The sequence below is a fragment of the Acomys russatus genome, chromosome 7, assembly GCF_903995435.1.
Source record: "Acomys russatus chromosome 7, mAcoRus1.1, whole genome shotgun sequence".
Classification (NCBI taxonomy): Eukaryota; Metazoa; Chordata; class Mammalia; order Rodentia; family Muridae; genus Acomys; species Acomys russatus.
In genome coordinates this window covers 51,295,294-51,312,697 of record NC_067143.1, presented here as the reverse complement: position 1 = coordinate 51,312,697, position 17,404 = coordinate 51,295,294, and the positions used below count along the sequence as shown (strand labels likewise).

The 17,404-nt window shown below is 48.9% G+C and overlaps 2 protein-coding genes across 5 annotated transcripts in view; one reads left to right on the top strand and one right to left on the bottom strand.

Annotated features, from left to right (window-relative positions):
- Serpinh1 (serpin family H member 1) overlaps positions 1-2,298 on the top strand; it is a 671,742-nt gene extending 669,444 nt beyond the window's left edge. For all 4 annotated transcript variants that reach the window (XM_051149012.1, XM_051149014.1, XM_051149013.1 and 1 more), the window contains exons 4-6: positions 1,080-1,178; positions 1,289-1,521; positions 1,984-2,298. In XM_051149012.1, coding sequence (XP_051004969.1) covers positions 1,080-1,178; positions 1,289-1,521; positions 1,984-2,286 — 635 coding nt within the window. In that variant the 3' untranslated portion in view covers positions 2,287-2,298. The remainder of the gene's footprint in view (positions 1-1,079; positions 1,179-1,288; positions 1,522-1,983) is intronic.
- A 6,426-nt stretch (positions 2,299-8,724) lies between these two features.
- The window catches only part of Map6 (microtubule associated protein 6), a 71,537-nt gene continuing 62,857 nt past the window's right edge, over positions 8,725-17,404 (bottom strand). The window contains exon 4 of the mRNA XM_051149007.1: positions 8,725-9,882. Coding sequence (XP_051004964.1) covers positions 8,856-9,882 — 1,027 coding nt within the window. The 3' untranslated portion in view covers positions 8,725-8,855. The remainder of the gene's footprint in view (positions 9,883-17,404) is intronic.

Genomic DNA, 17,404 nt, shown 5'->3' with positions numbered 1-17,404 from the left:
AAGGCTAGCCTGGTCTACAAAGTGAATCTAGGACAGCCAAGGCTACACAGAGAAACCTTGTCTCAAAACAAACAAAAAAGAAAGAAAGAAAGAAATTATAGAAGCAGCCGGGTATGGTGGTGCACACCTTTGATCCCAGCACTCAGGAGGCAGAGGCAGGTGGATCACTGTGAGTTTGAGGCCTCCCTGGTCTACAGATCAAGTCCAAGACAGCCAAGGCTACACACAGAGAGACGTCTCGGAAAACAAAACAACAAGAAACTATAGAAGCGCAGTGTTAGCCCCATTTCACTGCTAAGAAAACTGAGGCCCAGCTAGGAGGAAGTAGAGACATGACAGGGCAAAGTGTGCCTGAAGGTTAGACCTGGGTTGATGGTTTTATGTGAGCATCTGGATATGGGCACTGCCCTAAGAGCTTGCTGGCAGGTGAAGGTGACCCCTGCTTTACAAATAGGCGAGCTGAGGTGAGAAGTCAAATTGTATCTAGTCTACCTTGATTAGGATGTGGGTCTGGTCATCTGTCTGGCCACACAGAACTTAAAGAGAGGAAGTGATTTTTATTTAATTAACTAGTTTATATATTATTTTTATGCATATGTGTGTGTCTGCATGAGTTTTTGTGTAGTGGTGGCTCACAAGTGGGTGTGAACCACCATGTGGGTGCTAGGAACTGAATCCAGGTCCTCTGCAAGAGCCATAAGCCCTCATAACCACTGTGCCATCTGTCCAACCTTGAACTTGTGGAGTATTAAGGATGGCCTTTGATTATTCCTGCCCAAGTGGTAGACTCTCCACCTCAGCTACCCAGTGGGGAAGAAAGCCTGTCTCAGCAAGTTTGCCAGACACTGACAGATGCCATCCAAACATGAGGACATGAGCTTCTTGCAGTGTGGGCATTATCAGAGAGACACGCATGTGCAGACAAGGAATATGCACTCAATGGACTGAGGGCATACCGCATGTAAGGGAGCAAAGAGCATGTGGCATGGATGGAGCCACAGGTGCCATTGGGATGGTTGTGGGCTGATCATAATTGGGGTCTTAGCTTATTGACACCTGGTTCTGTTTCTTTGCCACAGCACATTGGGACGAGAAATTTCATCACAAGATGGTGGACAACCGTGGCTTCATGGTGACTCGCTCCTATACCGTGGGTGTTACAATGATGCACCGGACAGGTAGGCATCGCGCCAGACAGAGAGTCAAGGTATAGGAGTCTCAGGGCGCCCACAGTCTGGTTTGCCCCTTATCCCCTCCGTGTGCTCAGTGCCCTCTGCTCTTCCCATAGGCCTCTACAACTACTATGATGATGAGAAGGAGAAGCTGCAGGTCTTGGAGATGCCTCTGGCTCACAAGCTCTCAAGTCTCATCATCATCATGCCCCACCACGTGGAGCCACTCGAGCGCCTGGAGAAGCTGCTGACCAAGGAGCAGCTGAAGGCCTGGATGGGGAAGATGCAGAAGAAAGCTGTTGCTATCTCTCTGCCCAAGGGAGCAGTGGAGGTGACCCATGACCTGCAGGTGAGGGCTGGAGGAGGGTAGAGGATAGGGCAGGCTTCACCCAATTGCTCGGCAGGTCCATCCTGCATCCACAGGGGATCCAGGCAGTGCCAGGCTCTGCTGATGCTGAGGAGAATGGCTACTGGGTTGTTGTCTCTAGTCAGGTCCCACAGTGGGCTGAGCCCTCTCAAGATAATCCCCAGCAGATATGCCTACCCCAGCCAACCTGGCCTTGGGCCATTTCCGTCTAGACTTGACAAGTGTCAAGTTGACAATTAAAGCTAATGAGTCTAGGAGGGTACAGGTTCTAGCGCAGGACAGGGGGATGAAGGGTACAGAAGTTTGAGGCACCTAGCACCGTATGTCGAGCAAGGTGGCCAGGGAGTGACTTGTCTCTTTTTGGAGGAGCCTCAAGGGGTGACGTATGGAGGCTGAGGGTGTAAGCGTGGCACCTGTGGCCTCACCTAGCACCTGCTCCCACAGAAACATCTGGCTGGACTCGGCCTGACCGAGGCCATCGACAAGAACAAGGCCGACTTATCGCGCATGTCTGGCAAGAAGGACCTGTACCTGGCCAGTGTGTTCCACGCCACTGCTTTCGAGTGGGACACGGAGGGCAACCCCTTCGACCAAGACATCTACGGGCGCGAGGAGCTGCGCAGCCCCAAGCTCTTCTATGCTGATCACCCCTTCATTTTCCTCGTGCGAGATAATCAGAGTGGCTCCTTGCTCTTCATTGGGCGCCTGGTCCGGCCCAAGGGAGACAAGATGCGAGACGAGTTGTAGAGTCCAAAAATGGGCGTGACAGGAAGTAGCCAAAGGTTCCTGAGACACACGGGTGCTATTGTTGCGGGGGGAGGGAAGCAGGGCACCAACCCTGGATATTCCATGGGCGAGGGGGTTGGCAGTGCAGATTGAATTTCCCGTATGTCTGAGTGGACATATTTACCTGGAACCCACTCCATTAGGACATGGAGCCCAGAAACTATGATGCTAAATTCAGGGGTGTCACACCCATCCTGTCCTGCCCTTTCAAGTGTGGGATCCAGTCTGCCTCCACAGTCAATCAGTGTTCATATTTATGGCCAAGTATTTTACCTGTGAGACAATCGAGTTGGGGGTGGGGCAGCCCAGCCCTGTTGTCACTGTCCCCTGATCCCTCCCCATTCTCCTGTCATTCTCCCAACTCCCTTTAATCACAGAATTAGGTGCTGTGGCCCCAGGACCGGCCACCCTTAAACTGACCCTTGCCAAGCAGTGCAAGTTAGGAGACAGCTCATAGGAGGGGCTCCGTGGCATACCCTGCTCTAGAGCCATTACATTGGGCATCGCAGTTAGGAACTTTTGTTTTTCTCCCTTTTTTAGATTTTCAAAGATGGGGAGGGAAGGGGGGACATGAGCCTTTGTTGCTTTCAAAATGAGAACAATTTGTACAACTTTTTTTGTTTGTTTGTTTTTGTTTTTGAATAAAACTTTTCCAATGAAAATGTTACAGGAGTGTGGAAGCAGGTTAAAGAGGGAGGTTCCCATCCCATTGTTTCTAAGAGATAAAAGTCCGGGGTTTAAGCAGAGCTTATCTACCCATGGAATTCATGCAGATAACTGGACAATAGCACATGGTCACTGTGTACTGACTGGGGGACTGTCTTTTGCTCAGAATCCCTGGAGAGGTTGAGGATGCAGGGCCGGAACAACAGAGCTGAAGTCTAGGTACCCTAGTTCTATCCTTTGAGGGGTCCTCTTTGTCAGGCCTCTGGTCTCATTGTAAGTTGGTCTCAACCCCTGGGCCAGAGAGGACAAACAGTCACATGGGTAGTTGCTAGGCTTACTGACTTAGCGTAGGCTCTGAAGAAGAGACTGGTGGGGAACCTTTTCATGTACTTCACATAATGGCTTTGTGATGGAGAAACCCACAGCCCCCTTTCCTCATGTTTGCCTCCTGGGATCCTTAGGGCTATGCCTCAGGAAGGTTATGGGTATACAGAACAGGACCCTGTGCCAGAGAGGCAGAAGATGCAGGCATTAAGTTCCACATTCCCGCTGCCATCAAGTCCACCTGGGGGCGTCAGGCCACAGAAGGTCCCTTATTCTGTTTTTGCTTTTTGAGACAGGGTTTCTCTGTGTAGCCCTGGCTGTCCTAGAATCACTATGTAGACCAGGCTGGCCTCGAACTCACAGTGATGTGCCTGCCTCTGCCTCCACCTCCCTAGTGCTGGGATTAAAGGCGTGTGCCATCACGCCTGGCCAGAAGGTTCCTCATTTTAGCCAGACAGATCTTCTAGGTGTAGCTGGAGCTGTAGGTGGACCGGCCCTTTTAGTGCTATCACACACATGGAGTTTGAACAAAACTTGAGAATCCCAGACCTGACCTGTACTTTGGACTCTTTAGATTAGATTTCTACTTCAAGGGACTCCTAGACATAGAGACTTGGGGGTAGTGACCAGTATGTGTGCCCAGGATTCACTGCATTCCAGTGAGGCCTTTACATGGAGTGTCTCTGCTCTTGAGAGGCTTTCCCTGACTTAGAAGCACTTTGTGCTATACCGTATCTAGCAGTGTCCAACATACTGTGCCTAATAAAGGCAAAAGAAGCTGTCCAGTGGCTCTTTGGTGCTTAGCAACACCAACTAAGGAATATAATTCCGCACCCCCTAGCAACCATTTAAAAATATTTTATTTAATTTTAATTAAATTAATTAATTGCACTGGTGTTAGGGTATCAGATCTTGGAGTTACAGATGGTTGTGAGCTGCCATGTGGTTGCTGGGAATTGAACCCTGGTCCTTTGGAAGAACAGGTGGTGCTCTTAACCACTGAGCCATCTCTCCAGGCCCCCTAGCAACCATTAACCTCCTATCCCGGTTCATTCGCAGTGAAATTCCGACTGCTCCAGTCTTGTGTAGGTGCCTGTTCTCAGCTGTGTTTCGCAGCACTCCTTCCCACCCTGCAACAGTTAGATTTTGCCCCTCCTCTGTGGGTAGTTCCAGCCTTGCCTTGTTTGCTTAGATATTCACTCAGATTCATGGGATACTGAGCCTGTAAAGGGAGGCATGGCTGCCCATCACCTTCAGGTCTTTTTGGTCATTGGCCCACAAGGCAGAGCTGCTTGCCCTTCATCCTGAGCCACCTAGCATCTTCCACTTTGCTGGGCAGTCGGCTACCTTCCAGAATACTCAACAAATGGATCAGAGCAGTGCACCAAAATGTGGTCTGCATTGCCTCTGAAATCCACTGAAACCCAACAAGGATCCTACAGCAGCATTCTTAGCACCAACAAAAGGCAGAAAGACCAGCAAGCTGTTTTGTACTTGGCATGGTCTTTCCCCCTTATCTTGTCTCCTGTTAGGCGACTCCCGGCTTCTGTTCCCTCCATTCTAGAGAGCTGGGGATTGCCAAGGTTAAGAGTGGACACCATAGCAAGCCTCCCCCTTCCCCCCGCTTCCTGAGTAGCTGGGAGTATGCCAGGCCCAGCTGAAGACCGAATTTCGACTCCAAGCACCATGCTATAAGCCATATGCTAGCCCATAGCTTTCCTCTAGTGATCTGTGACAAAAACAGAGAAGGTATTGTTCCAGCAGGACCCTGCTTCCTGTCCCTGCCTTTACCCGCATCCTGCATCCTTTTACTGGCAGGGGCAAACAAACAAAAAGAATCCTTCACAAAATAGGATGTTGAGGCGGGCTTCCCTGGCCTTCCAGATCTGCCAACCCTCAGAATACATCTGTATTGTCTCTTGCAACACTGCCACTGTCTCACCATGGTTCCCCTTGTGGCTCTGGGCTAGCCTTCCACACCGTCCTTTGCACTTTTCAGGTCTCATAACTCTGGAGTCTTCTCCTTGGCTTTGACCCCTTCCATTCTGACTGTATCTCTGAAGGAATTCTATTTTCTCCTGTGACCCTCTGCACAACACAGTGACACCCGGACCTGCCTCCGGTCAGCCTGTCTGATAGCCAGTGGACTGGACGCCTGCCTCTGCCTGCCCCGAGGCCTTCAGAGGATGCTGTCAGAGATGGCACAGCCACCTACCTGCTGTGTATGAGGAAGACCTAAAGAGGAGCATGCCCACACAAATGGCCTTCTCTTGTCTTCAGATGTTCCTAACTGCAAACTCTCCTATGGCAGCAAGCTCTAGGAAACCTTAGTGATGTGTGAGTGTGCAGAGGGACCAGCTTCAGCCAGCTTCCAGGGGGGGGGGGGGCGGGCGGGGAGGCTGGCTGCTCTTCCAGAGGTCATGAGTTCAATTCCTAGCAACCACATGGTGGCTCCCAACCATCTATAATGTGATCTGATACCTTCCTCAGGCCTGCAGGTGTACATGTAGGCAGAACTCTGTATACATAATAACAGATAAATGAATCTTTAAAAAAAAAAAAAAAAAAAGCTAGGCGTGGTGGTGCATGCCTTTAATCCCAGCACTGGGGAGGCAGAGGCTGGTGGATCGCTGTGAGTTCGAGGCCAGCCTGGTCTACATAGTGAGTCCAGGACAGCCAAGGCTACACAGAGAGACCCTGTCTTGAAAAACCAAAAAAAAAAAAAACAAAAAAAAAAAAAAAGAAAGAAAGAAAGAAAAGGTGATGTATAGCTTTACAAAGAGTAGGTGTGAGTTTGGGGAGCCATCTTTAGGGGGGCAACGGTTGAGCATCCCGTTCCGCTCCCTCCCCCATGGGGGGGCGATCTGAGGGCTTTCTTTCTTATTTTCTTCTTTCTTTCTTTCTTTTCTTTTTCTTTCGCTTATTTACTGTGTTAGTGAGGAACCAGGGACACCGTGCATGCTAGAGGACAACCTCAAGCGTTGGTCCTCACCTTGTTTGAGAAAGGAGATTGTTTATTGCTGCATATGCCCCTCCTGAGAGCTTCCAGCTGTTCTCCTGCCTCAGTCCCCATCTCCCAGGAGAGGTGTGCTGTGGTGACAGGTATGTGCTTCACTACGGCCTGCTTTGCCTCTTACATTCCTTCTGGAGGTCCAAACTCAGGCCATCAGGTTTGTGTGGCCCTTACTTTACCCACTGAACTATCTCCTCAGCCCTGCTCTGGCCTTTAATTAAGACCTTTAATATATTTAATGAGCTTTAAGTATGTTCATTAAAGATACAATATTTTGATGTAAGAATTAAAAAAAAAAAGCGAAACAAAACAAAAACAAAGAAGATATTCATGAAGGTCTTGAGGCTCATATCAGCGGAGGAGTGACAGGCCTTGTCTCTGAACAAGGCTGAGCTTCAGAGCTTCTGGCAGCATCCTCTCCCCCACAAAGGTTTCTTCCTCGCAGTCTGCCTATGGTTCTCTGTCCTGTGGCAATACCCTCCCAGCCATGGGACTGAACACCAAACAGACCACTCCTGATGGTTGCAGCTATCTGTCCCAGCGACCTACAGCCCCTTGGTCAAGTCCTTATGTCAAGTCCTTATGCAAACCCAGTTCCTTTCACCCAAGAACAACCAGAGGGGCTGCCTGGCCCTCCAGCCGCATCCATAGTGATCACCTCTCCTCCAGCCCCCTGGCCACCCAACACCCTTTCAGAGTGCTACGGCCATTTTCTCCAGGGAATCTTCCTGCGTTGTGCTCTTGAAGCCAGGCTTAACTTGAGCCTCGTCCCACTTCACATCTTACTGTTGTGCAACTAGAATTCTTTTACTAGGCACGATGAAAGATACCTGTATCCTTAGCACCTGGGAAGCCAAGGCAGAAGATGTCCCCAAAGCTACAGAGAGCTTGTCTCAAAACAATCAGGCACACAAACAACAAATAAGCTCCCCTGCCCCCCACCCCCCCAAGCCTATATATCAACAAAAGTCAACTGAGAGTCCTTACAGCGTGACCCCACTTCTCCACAGATCACATAGGTGAGGAAAAGTCTGCTGCATGTGTGAATGGGCAGGGAACTTGGATCATTTAAAAATTTAAATTTATTTTAAAAATTATTTTGCTTGGGCACGGTAGCACATGCATGTCTGTAATTCAAATACTTAGAAGGCAGGGCCAGAGGATCCTGAGTTCAAGGCCAGCCTGGGTTACACAGATAAAACTTACTAATGGGGGGCTGGAGAGATGGCTCAAAGGTTAAGGACACTGACTGTTCCTCCAGAGGTCCTGAATTCAATTGCCATCAACCACATGGTGGCTCACAGCCATCTATAATGTGATCTGATGCCCTCTTCTGACCTGCAGGTGTACATGCGGGCAGGGCACTGTATACAGAATAATAATAAATCTTTAAAACAAAACAAAACAGCTCACTAGTAGCCTAGGCTGAACTTAGCCCCTGGGCTCAAGCCCTCCTCCTACTTCAGCCTTGTGGGTAGCTGGGACTACAGGCCTGTAGCACTGCCCAGCTACAGCAATATTTATAAATCCCATATGCAGTTGTCATGGATACAGAATGAGCACCAGCATGTGTTGACACCGAGCCTCATTAGAGAGGTCGGAGACTCAAGATCAAGAAACCAGGGTCTGGGATTGGATGAGCTCTACCGCTGACCCTGTGACCCATCATCCCAGGTGCCCCCAGTTCAGTTGAATGCCTGCTTCTATTTCATCTGTAAGCTTCAACTCTGACCCATCCAGAGCCCAGCCTGCTGGGATTTGCCTCTTGTGGGCTATCATGGCTCAGATCCTTGCATTGCCTTCCTTCTTTGGTGGTGGGCCCTGCCTAGCCTTCCAGCATCACTTAACTGCTGAGCAGCTATTTCCTGGGAATTGGAACATCTCCTGGAAGGAGTCTATAAAAGATTCAGAGAGTGAATGGGATTTAAAGGTCTCAGGAAACTCCTGAAACATACAAGATTCACAAGGCCATGCTCCAAGGCTGTATAAATAAGGATCTCTGGAGCAGGAAGATTCTCCAGCAAGTCATGTAAAGAACTTCACGGACACAGCTTTAATGAGTCTTGGGTTTATCAGTGATGCAACTGCTTTTGAGACAGACATGTTCCTGTAGGTCACGCCCCACCCATACTCCTGTTAGTGAGCCCAATGAACTCACTGGTTACTAATTTAGATGTGGGGGGACCATCTCTTTGTTCTGTCCCATTAGGGGTAAGTGGCCACTTGTTCAGGTCTCTTCAGGGAAAACCACCCAGCACCTGCCTACCCCTGGACTCATGCTGACAAACCGTACGAACTGTGTTTCTGACTCTGCAACTCGCCCACTCTGCAGGGCGCAGGGCTTGCATACATATATGCACACGCATTCCAACACCACAGAGTCAGAGGCACTTCTGAGCCAGAGGGACCAGTTTTATTAGATTCCAGCAAGACTATACAGCACAATTTCATGCAGATTAAATATGTCTTTGCCTCCCCAGGAGGGGTGCACTTGCACTGCCAGCTCCTTCACGACACTTCAGGGGAATCAAGGGGATCCCTCAATGTATTCCGTATGGGGAACTGTTGGGATCATGACTGGGGGTGAAGGTGAGACTGTAGGCAGTTGAGGGCCTCTGGGACCTTGAGCCTTCAGAGGGTCAGGGGCTGTAGGACCGAGGTCCTTTGTTGGGGCTGGCACCAGGGTATCCTGACCCTTCAGGGGTACTGGGGTTATGGGGTCTTGATTCTTTACAGGCCCAAGGACCACAGGGCTTTGATTCTTTGGAGGCTCTGGGACCATGGGATCCTTGGCTAGTGCTAGGATAATGGGGTCTTGGCTCTTTACTGGCTCAGGGACCATGGGACCTTGGTCCTTTAAAGGTGTTCCAAACACAGAATCATGTCCCTTCAGATGCCTGGGGACCACTGTATCTGTACTTATTTCTTTGACCGGCTCTAGGTGAGCTAAGCCTTGATTCTTCACAGACTCAGAGACCACAGGAGCCTCGTTCTTCAAAGGTGCCGTGACTGGGGCATTCTGGTCGTTCCTACGCTCTGGGACCACGGGGGCTCGATCTTTCCCAGGCTCAGGGATCATGGGACCTGGGTCCTTCGGAGGTGCTGGTGCTGGGGAGCTTTGATCCTTAGCTCTTGCTGGAACCACAGGACTCTGATTCTTCAGAGGCTCTGGCAACAGAGGGCTTTGGGCTTTGGCTGGTGCTAAGAGGATAGGATCTTTACTCTTTAACGGCTCAGACACCACGTGACCTTGATCCTTGGCTGGAACTGGGGCCATTGGACCTGGATCCTTCATAGGCCCTGAGAGCACAGCACCTTGATCCTTTGGAAGGCCTGGGGCCGTAGGGCTTTGACCCTTTATGGATCCTGTGACTGAAGGGACTTGATCCTTTGGCAGTCCTGACACCATGGGGCCTTGATCCTTCAGAGGCTCTTGGACCACAGGACCTTGGCCTTTCGGAAGGCCTGGGGCCACAGGACCTTGATCCTTGTGTGGCTCTTTGGCTACCGGACCTTGATTCTTATGTGCATCACCAGTGGGTTGGACCCGACTCCTGCAAAGGAGAGAGAGGTGGTCACCGAGGGCTAAGTATCGGCCAGGGAGAGGGCAGAACACAGATTGCCTGATGAAACTTGGCCTCATGGGGCCTGGGCAGGGTAGCTCTTAGTGGAGGAACTAAGAGGAAACCAAATTTCTGCATCACGTAGGGAATGGAGGGTGGGTCAGGGCAGCCTAGGGAATCGGTCATTCAGTGTTTGCCAATTGATTATAACCTGCAAGCGGCAAAGGGCGTAGTGCCTGGGAGACAGCAGCAGTAACGTTTCTGGACTTGAAGCATCCAGTGGGCACCCCAGCAGCCCACCCAGCCCAGTTCAGTCCTACTTCTTCACTTGGATCCCTGTCTTACTATCTCCTCAACGCTCCCAGAGACCCAACCTCTCTGTTGTTTTTCTAGGCCCTTCCAAGGTTCTTTTCCTTCCCTGACTCTATCAAGGGGCAGCTACCAGCAAGAACAAAGGGTCTATGGCATATCAGAAAAGGAGCAGGAGGAATATCCTTCTCACGCCCTCACACATACTCAAGAGCAGCTCTCAACCTGTGGGGCGCAACCCCTATGGGGGTTCACACAGCAGCTATCTCACATATCGGATATTTACACTACAGTTTATAACAATAGCAAAATTATAGTTATGAAGTAGCAATAAAAAATAATTTTATGGTTGGGGGGGGTGTCACCACAACAGGAGGTGACTGTGTTAAAGGGTCAAAGCATTAGGAAGGTTGAGAACCACTGCTAAAGAGGAAAAATATTCCATCACTCACGTATAGAATGGTCCACACATCACATCACTACTACCACCATCAGAAGGAAAATTTAAAATATGACTGCTCTTTAATTCTTTGCATACAGTGTACCCCATATTGCCTGACTGCTTCATCACCCTCACCCCCCCAGCCTTTGGTAGACAATTATCTGGGGTTCCCCATTCAGGCCCCGGTCCCCTTTCTCTATTCCCAGTCCCCTCTCTCTCCTTAGACTCTTGTGCTCCATTGCTCCAAGACTTTTGGGTTGATTTCTCAAATCCAAGTGCCAAGCCCCTCCCTAGAGCCCACATGGGATACTTGCTAACTGCAGCTAGCTTCCTGTCCCTCTGTCCACCCTTATTGCAGAGAGCATGAGCACACACCTGAGGGCAAGCATTGCCAACTCACACCTAGCCACTCTGGAGCCCACTGGTCTACAGTGGACACATCTTCCCTGTAAGCCAGGCTGGAAGTTGCCACTTAAGTGTCACAAACCCTCGCACACCTAGGCGCATTCCTTTTTCCATATCATTTCTTTCTACATGTGAGCAACACAGAAGCCCTGTGAAAAACATGGCTGTGAGACACACAGGAAGGGTTTTTACCACCCCGCTTGTTGGAGCCAGAAGCTGAGGTCTGGAGAGAGCAAGTGATGAAAAGGTAATGTATCTGCAAGAAATGGATCCTAGATCTTTCTGTTTCTGGGGCCTGGCTCACAGCAGGAAACTTCTTGGTATTATTCATTTATACTTCATAACAACAAAATCTGTTAGCATTTTAACAGACCCTTACAGGTGCTATCTGCCTTTCTGTCTGTGTGTACTTGTGTGTGCATGCACATGTGTGCGGTGTGTTTTGCCTGTGTATGTCTATGTACTATCTGTGTGCCATGTCCAAGGAGGCCAGAAGAGGGCGTCACAGATCCTCTGTAACCGGAGCTCCAGATGGCAGGTCTAGCTGAGAATCTAATCAGGATTCTCTGGAAGAGCAACACCTGTTTCTAATTGCTGAGTCAGCTCTCCTGGCCCCTGGTCAGGCTTTCAGAGGAATGTTTTGCCTGCATCTTTTATTTTAGGTTCTCCCTTTTCTTTCTTTCTTTCTTTCTTTCTTTCTTTCTTTTCTTTCTTTCTTTTCTTTTCTTTTTTTTTTTTTTTTTTTTTTTTTTTTTTTTTTTTTTTTTTTTTTTTTTTTCGAGACAGGGTTTCTCTATGTTATCTTGGCCATCCTGGACTCGCTTTGTAGACTAGGCTGGCCTTGAACTCACAGCGATACGCCTGCCTCTGCCTCCGGAGTTCTGGGATTAAAGGTGTGCGCCACCACACTCAGCTGTTCTCCCTTTTCTTTTTGGTGATATTGGGGCTGGAACTCAGGGCTTTAGTCATGGGATGTAAATACTCCGTGTGCTGAGAATCCCTAGACCTTACTGCTTCTTAAAGATCTCTACTGAGACCACCACTTCTACAACCCCGACCCCCCCCCCCCCCCCCCCGCGCCAAGACATGGTTTCTCTGTGTAGCCTTGGCTGTCCTGGACCTGGACTCACTTTGTAGACCAGGCTGGCCTTGAACTCATAGAGATCCGCCTGCCTCTGCCTCCCGAGTGCTGGGATTAAAGGTGTACACCACCAAGCCCGGCTTTCTTTTTTCTTTCAATCTTTTCTTTTTTCTTTTCCTTTCTTTGGAGACAAGGTCTCTTGTAGTCCAGGCTGGCCTTGGACTGGTTACATAGCTGAGGATGACTTTGAACTTCTGCCTCCTGCCTCCACCACTAGGATGTTTAGAAACACGGGTGTGCTGCCATCATGCTGTTTGCTTGTTTTGTTTATTTGTTTGTTTGTTTGTTTTTAATGCAGTGCTAAGAATTGAACTAGGCAAGGACTCTAATCCCTGATATTTTTCCAGCCTGTGCCTACCTCAGGACAGTTTCTTGGTTCACTATGGTTTAACTCTCTAGGCCTCAGGCTTGTCATCTATGTTATCAACTCAGAAATATATGATGGGCAGGCAGGGACACAGAGCGTTTTGCACCATGGTCAGCATTAGGTGGTAGTATGACTATTTAACTATCCACACATTTGGGCTATTTTAATTCTGCAGACCCCACTTGATCTAGATGCTCTTTACTGATTTGTTGTTGTTGCTGTTTCGTTTTTTGTTTTTTGAGACAGAGAGTTTCTCTGTGTTGCCTTGACTGTCCTGGAACTCGTTCTGTAGACCAGGCTGACCCCACAAAGATCTGCCTGCCTCTGCCTCCCAAGTGCTGGGATTAAAGGCATGCTGAGTGTGTAACATCTCAAGTTACACTGGGGATCGCCATCTCTTAGCAGGTTGTACAGTGTAATGCAAGCAGCCTGTCTATACTGTCCCCTCTGCTGTCAATAAAGACATAGTGGCAACAGAAGGCCAGGGAGCCTTCTGGCTCAGTGCCACACAGTTAGGCAACTGTCCTGGCCAGGCTGTCACAATAGAGGCCAAGAGTGTGAGGAGAGAGCCAGGCAAGGCAGGCAGAATCCAAATATGGCACTAACACCCCTCCACTTCTGGGTTGTGGTCAAAGAGGGAAAGTAAAAGCTGAACTTAGATGCAAGCAGGGAATCTGTTAGATTTATCCTCTCAGATCTCTGGGTGACTTGGATATGATCTTAACAAAGCTGAGGAAATGTGAAGAGCGCAGAGCCAAACTTCATCTCAGGGACCTAGCTATAGCCCCTATCCCACCGACAGGCCACTGGTGCCCTCTGCTGGCGCAGAGTTCATAACCAAGGGCAGCCCTTGAGCCTGGGTTGGGATCTTCTGTACATGTGTCCCTACCTGGCCATCCTGGAGATGTCTGGTCTGCAATGCACACAGCTTCCTTGTAGGCCAGGCTGAAAGTTGCCACTCAAGAGTGAGATTGCTCAGTTCAGCCTTGTCTCTAAGCCATGTTCGGTCAATACGGATCTAACCCCATATTGATTTGCCAGCTAACTTTTTTACCTTAGTAGTTAAATCTGTCTAATCATGAGCTTTAGAATGAACACTAGAAACGAGGGTCCTCCGAGCCTGACACTCATATATGGGTTCATTCTGAAGAGCCCACATGTCAGAAGGGAAGAACTTCCACAAGTGGTCCTCTGACCAACACATGTGTGCTGTGGCATGCATGTGTCCATATATATATACACATGTGTGCATCCACATAAGTAAATGCAAGTAAAACATTTTACGACATTAGATGAGAGGGATGGAGGGGTGGTTCAGTGGTTAAGAGCACTGGGCTGCTCTTTCAGAGGACCTGAGTTTGGTTCCCAGCACCAACATGGTGGCTCACAACTGTAACCCCAGGTCCAGGACATCTGAAACCTCTTCTGACTTCACTAGACTCCTTCATGCATGTGGTACACACACACACACACACACACACACACACACACATTTAAAAAGATTAGAATGAGTTAAATAAACCTAAAACATGCCTCTCTGTCTGTCTGTCTCTGTTCTCCCTCTCTCCCCTTCTCTCTCTCTCTCTGTCTCTGTCTCTCTTTCAGCTTTAGGAAAAGTCTGTGTAGATTTAATTCAAAACTTCAAGGTAGTTTGGCGATAAGACTATCTAATTTAGCTTTGTGACTCCAATATAAAACATGTGATGCAATAATTAGGTTAGGTTTATAAATTATTTCATTTTTTTTCTTATGTACTTTTTTGGCAAATACAATCAGGATATGAAGAGATAATTTTAAAAAATTCTGCAGGGGAGCTGGAGTTGTTATTCAGATGGCAGATGCTTGCCTGGCATGTACAACTCCTGGGTTTCATCCCAGCAGCACACAGACCAAACATGGAGGCCCAGACCTCCACGGGAGGAGGAGGTGGCAGGAGGACCAAGGGTCATGGTTATCCTCAACTACATTAAAAGTTGGAAGCTAGGGACTGGAGCGATGGCTCAGAGGTTAAGTGCCCTGGCTGTTCTCCCAAAGATCCTGAGTTCAATTCTCAGCAACTACATGGTGGCTCACAGCCATCTATAATGGGATCTGGTGCACTCTTCTGGCATGTAGGCATACATGCAGGAGGAATACTATATAAATAATAAATAAATCCTTTTTTGTTGTACGAGACAGGGTTTCTCTGTGTAGCCTTGGCTGTCCTAGACTCGCTTTGTAGACCAGGCTGGCCTCAAACTCACAGCGATCCAATCCACCTGCTTCTGCTTCCCCAGTGCTGGGATTAAGCGCGTGCACCACCACGTCTGGCTTTTTTTTTTTTTTTTTTTTTTTTTTTTTTTTTTTTTTAAGTTGGAAGCTAGTCTGTGCTACATGAAATCTTACCTCAAAACATAAAACTAAAACCACCTTCTGGTTTATGACCTTTGTAAGGGAAACCCAAGCAGACAATCCCAGAACATCTGGGACCAAACATGGCTCTGGGAGTGAGTCATCCTGTCAGACTGGGTAAAGATAAGCCACACTGGGTCTTCCTGATAAACAGCCCAAATGGAAGAACACTAAGTTTTCTTCACCATGGCAAAAAGCAAAACTAAACTTCTGTGTTTCATTTGTTTGTTTGTTTTGAGACAGGGTTTCTCTGTGTAGCCTTGGCTGTCCTGGACCCACTTCATAGACCAGGCTGGCCTCGAACTCACAGCGGTGCACTTGCCTCTGCCTCCTGAGTGCTGGCATTAAGGATGTGTGCTACCACACCTGGCTTAAACTTCTGTGTTGTAACCTTAACACTCTGGTAAGTGGCATTCAAGAATATACAAATACACCAGGTGTGCCAGCACATACCCTCAATCCCAGTGCTTGGGAGACAGAGGCAGAGGCAGGCAGATCTCTGTAAGTCTGGGGCCAGTTAGGTTGAGTTCCAGGATAATCAGGGCTACACTGTGAAACACTGTCTCAAATAATTAAAAATAAAAAATAAAGCCAAGTAGATATATGTGTTTCAGCATTGTGGAATGGCTGCCACTCTTGCTGTTGATGTTGGTGGAACAGAGATAAGTATTTCCCAGTGTGTCTACAGGCCTCTGCAGGAAGAGAAGTGTCTGGCTTGGCCCTGGCCTGACCAGCAGCACACCGTTTCTAAGCCAGCTGCTGTCTATTAAAGGAGACATTTAAAGTTAAAGAACCTGAGATGGTTTTACAAAGTTCGTAAACAGCGATGGAACATTTATAACCCACCAAGCTGCTGGATTCTTGTGCTTAAGTTATTTATGATTTAGTTTGAATTATTTAGAAGAATTGAGACATAAATCTTTCTTAGAAAGAGACTGTTACCAGCTGGGGGTGGTGGCACATGCCTTTAATCCCAGCACTTGGGAGGCAGAGGCAGGTGGATCGCTGTGAGTTCGAGGCCAGCCTGGTCTACAAAGGGAGTCCTGGACAGTTAGGGCTATTACACAGAGAAACCTTGTCTCAAAACAAACAAACAAACAAACAAATCAAAAATTAAAAAAATAAAAAAGAAAGAAAGAGACTGCTACTTTTAGGTGGATATTTGGCATTCGTACTTTTATAAATTAGGCAGTGATTTTGAAAATCAGGGTGATTTTGACAGGGTTTCCCATGAGCAGAACCACCCTCACGGATATTGTGAACTCTCACTATCTCTAGACAGTCACCACGTGCCTCTGTCATCTCTGCTAGCCTTCCTCTGTGGCATGTGCCCACCACCTCATGGGCAGCTGAGGTTACACTCACAGTGCTGCGTGCATGGAACACTGGGAAGGGCCCCTCCACTGGGAGCTGGGGAGGCGATGGGCTAGCAAAGTGTGTGGGTTCAGTCCCTCTGGCCACAGGGCGGCTCTTCTTCTTGGGTACCAAAGCTGCTGCCCTGAGCCAGCTTCACATCTTCCATGACAGGGTCCTTCTACCTCCCGGCCTGGGGGTCCCACAGCGCAAACCTCAGGAAGTGAGACAGACAGGCTGGCCTGATCTTCCCTTCTGTGATGCTTATTGCCTGAGAGGTCTTGGACAATTACTGAACCACATGGGCCTCGGTTTCCTCACCTGTAAAATGGGGATACCGGTTATCAGGGACTGTTATGGCAGAGAAACAGAGGATCACTATGGGGGAACTGAACTGTATTTGTGAGTATTTGGGTTTATGACACAGACACACCCAGCCTGGGTAATTATAGTAATGGAACTACAACTCCCATGGATCCCTGGAGAAAGTGTGTGGGGGGGGGGCTTCCTGTGACCTTTGTCCTTGTCTTGTCCTCACATTCTGATTAGAGCCCCCAGGATGCTTTCTGTGTCTGTGGTTTCTGCTTCCTGGGCCAACCTCCCCACATGCTCTTCCCAGTCTGTCCCTGAGGACTTGGCTGGGTGGCCTAAACTCCCTCACAACGTCTTTGTTCACATCTCTCCTGCACACAGCTTGTCAGCCCACTCTCTCACTCAGATATTTCCCATTAGACCCTCAGTGGCCTGAAAGTGGCACCATGTGCCCTGCCTGAAGATCCAACACCCAGCACAGGACCTAGAATGAAGAGGGCCAAGTGGAAAGATTTATAGCTACTGATCCCTGATCCCTCACTCACCTTTGCTCATGGCCCCAGCCACAGTCAACCCTGGTGTCCTCTTCCCCCTCAGACTCCTCTGTCTTCCCTTCAGGTCCCATCCATCACAGCTCCTCTCTACACTCTCCCCGCTGCCACGAGAGCATCGTCCCAAGCACTAACATAGGCCCCCCTCTGCCTTGTCCTCCAGTGTACGCTCCATAGCTCCATATTGAGATGAGACTCTTTAGGAAAGCAGGCTGATCCCACCCCTTCCCTGCTTCCAACCC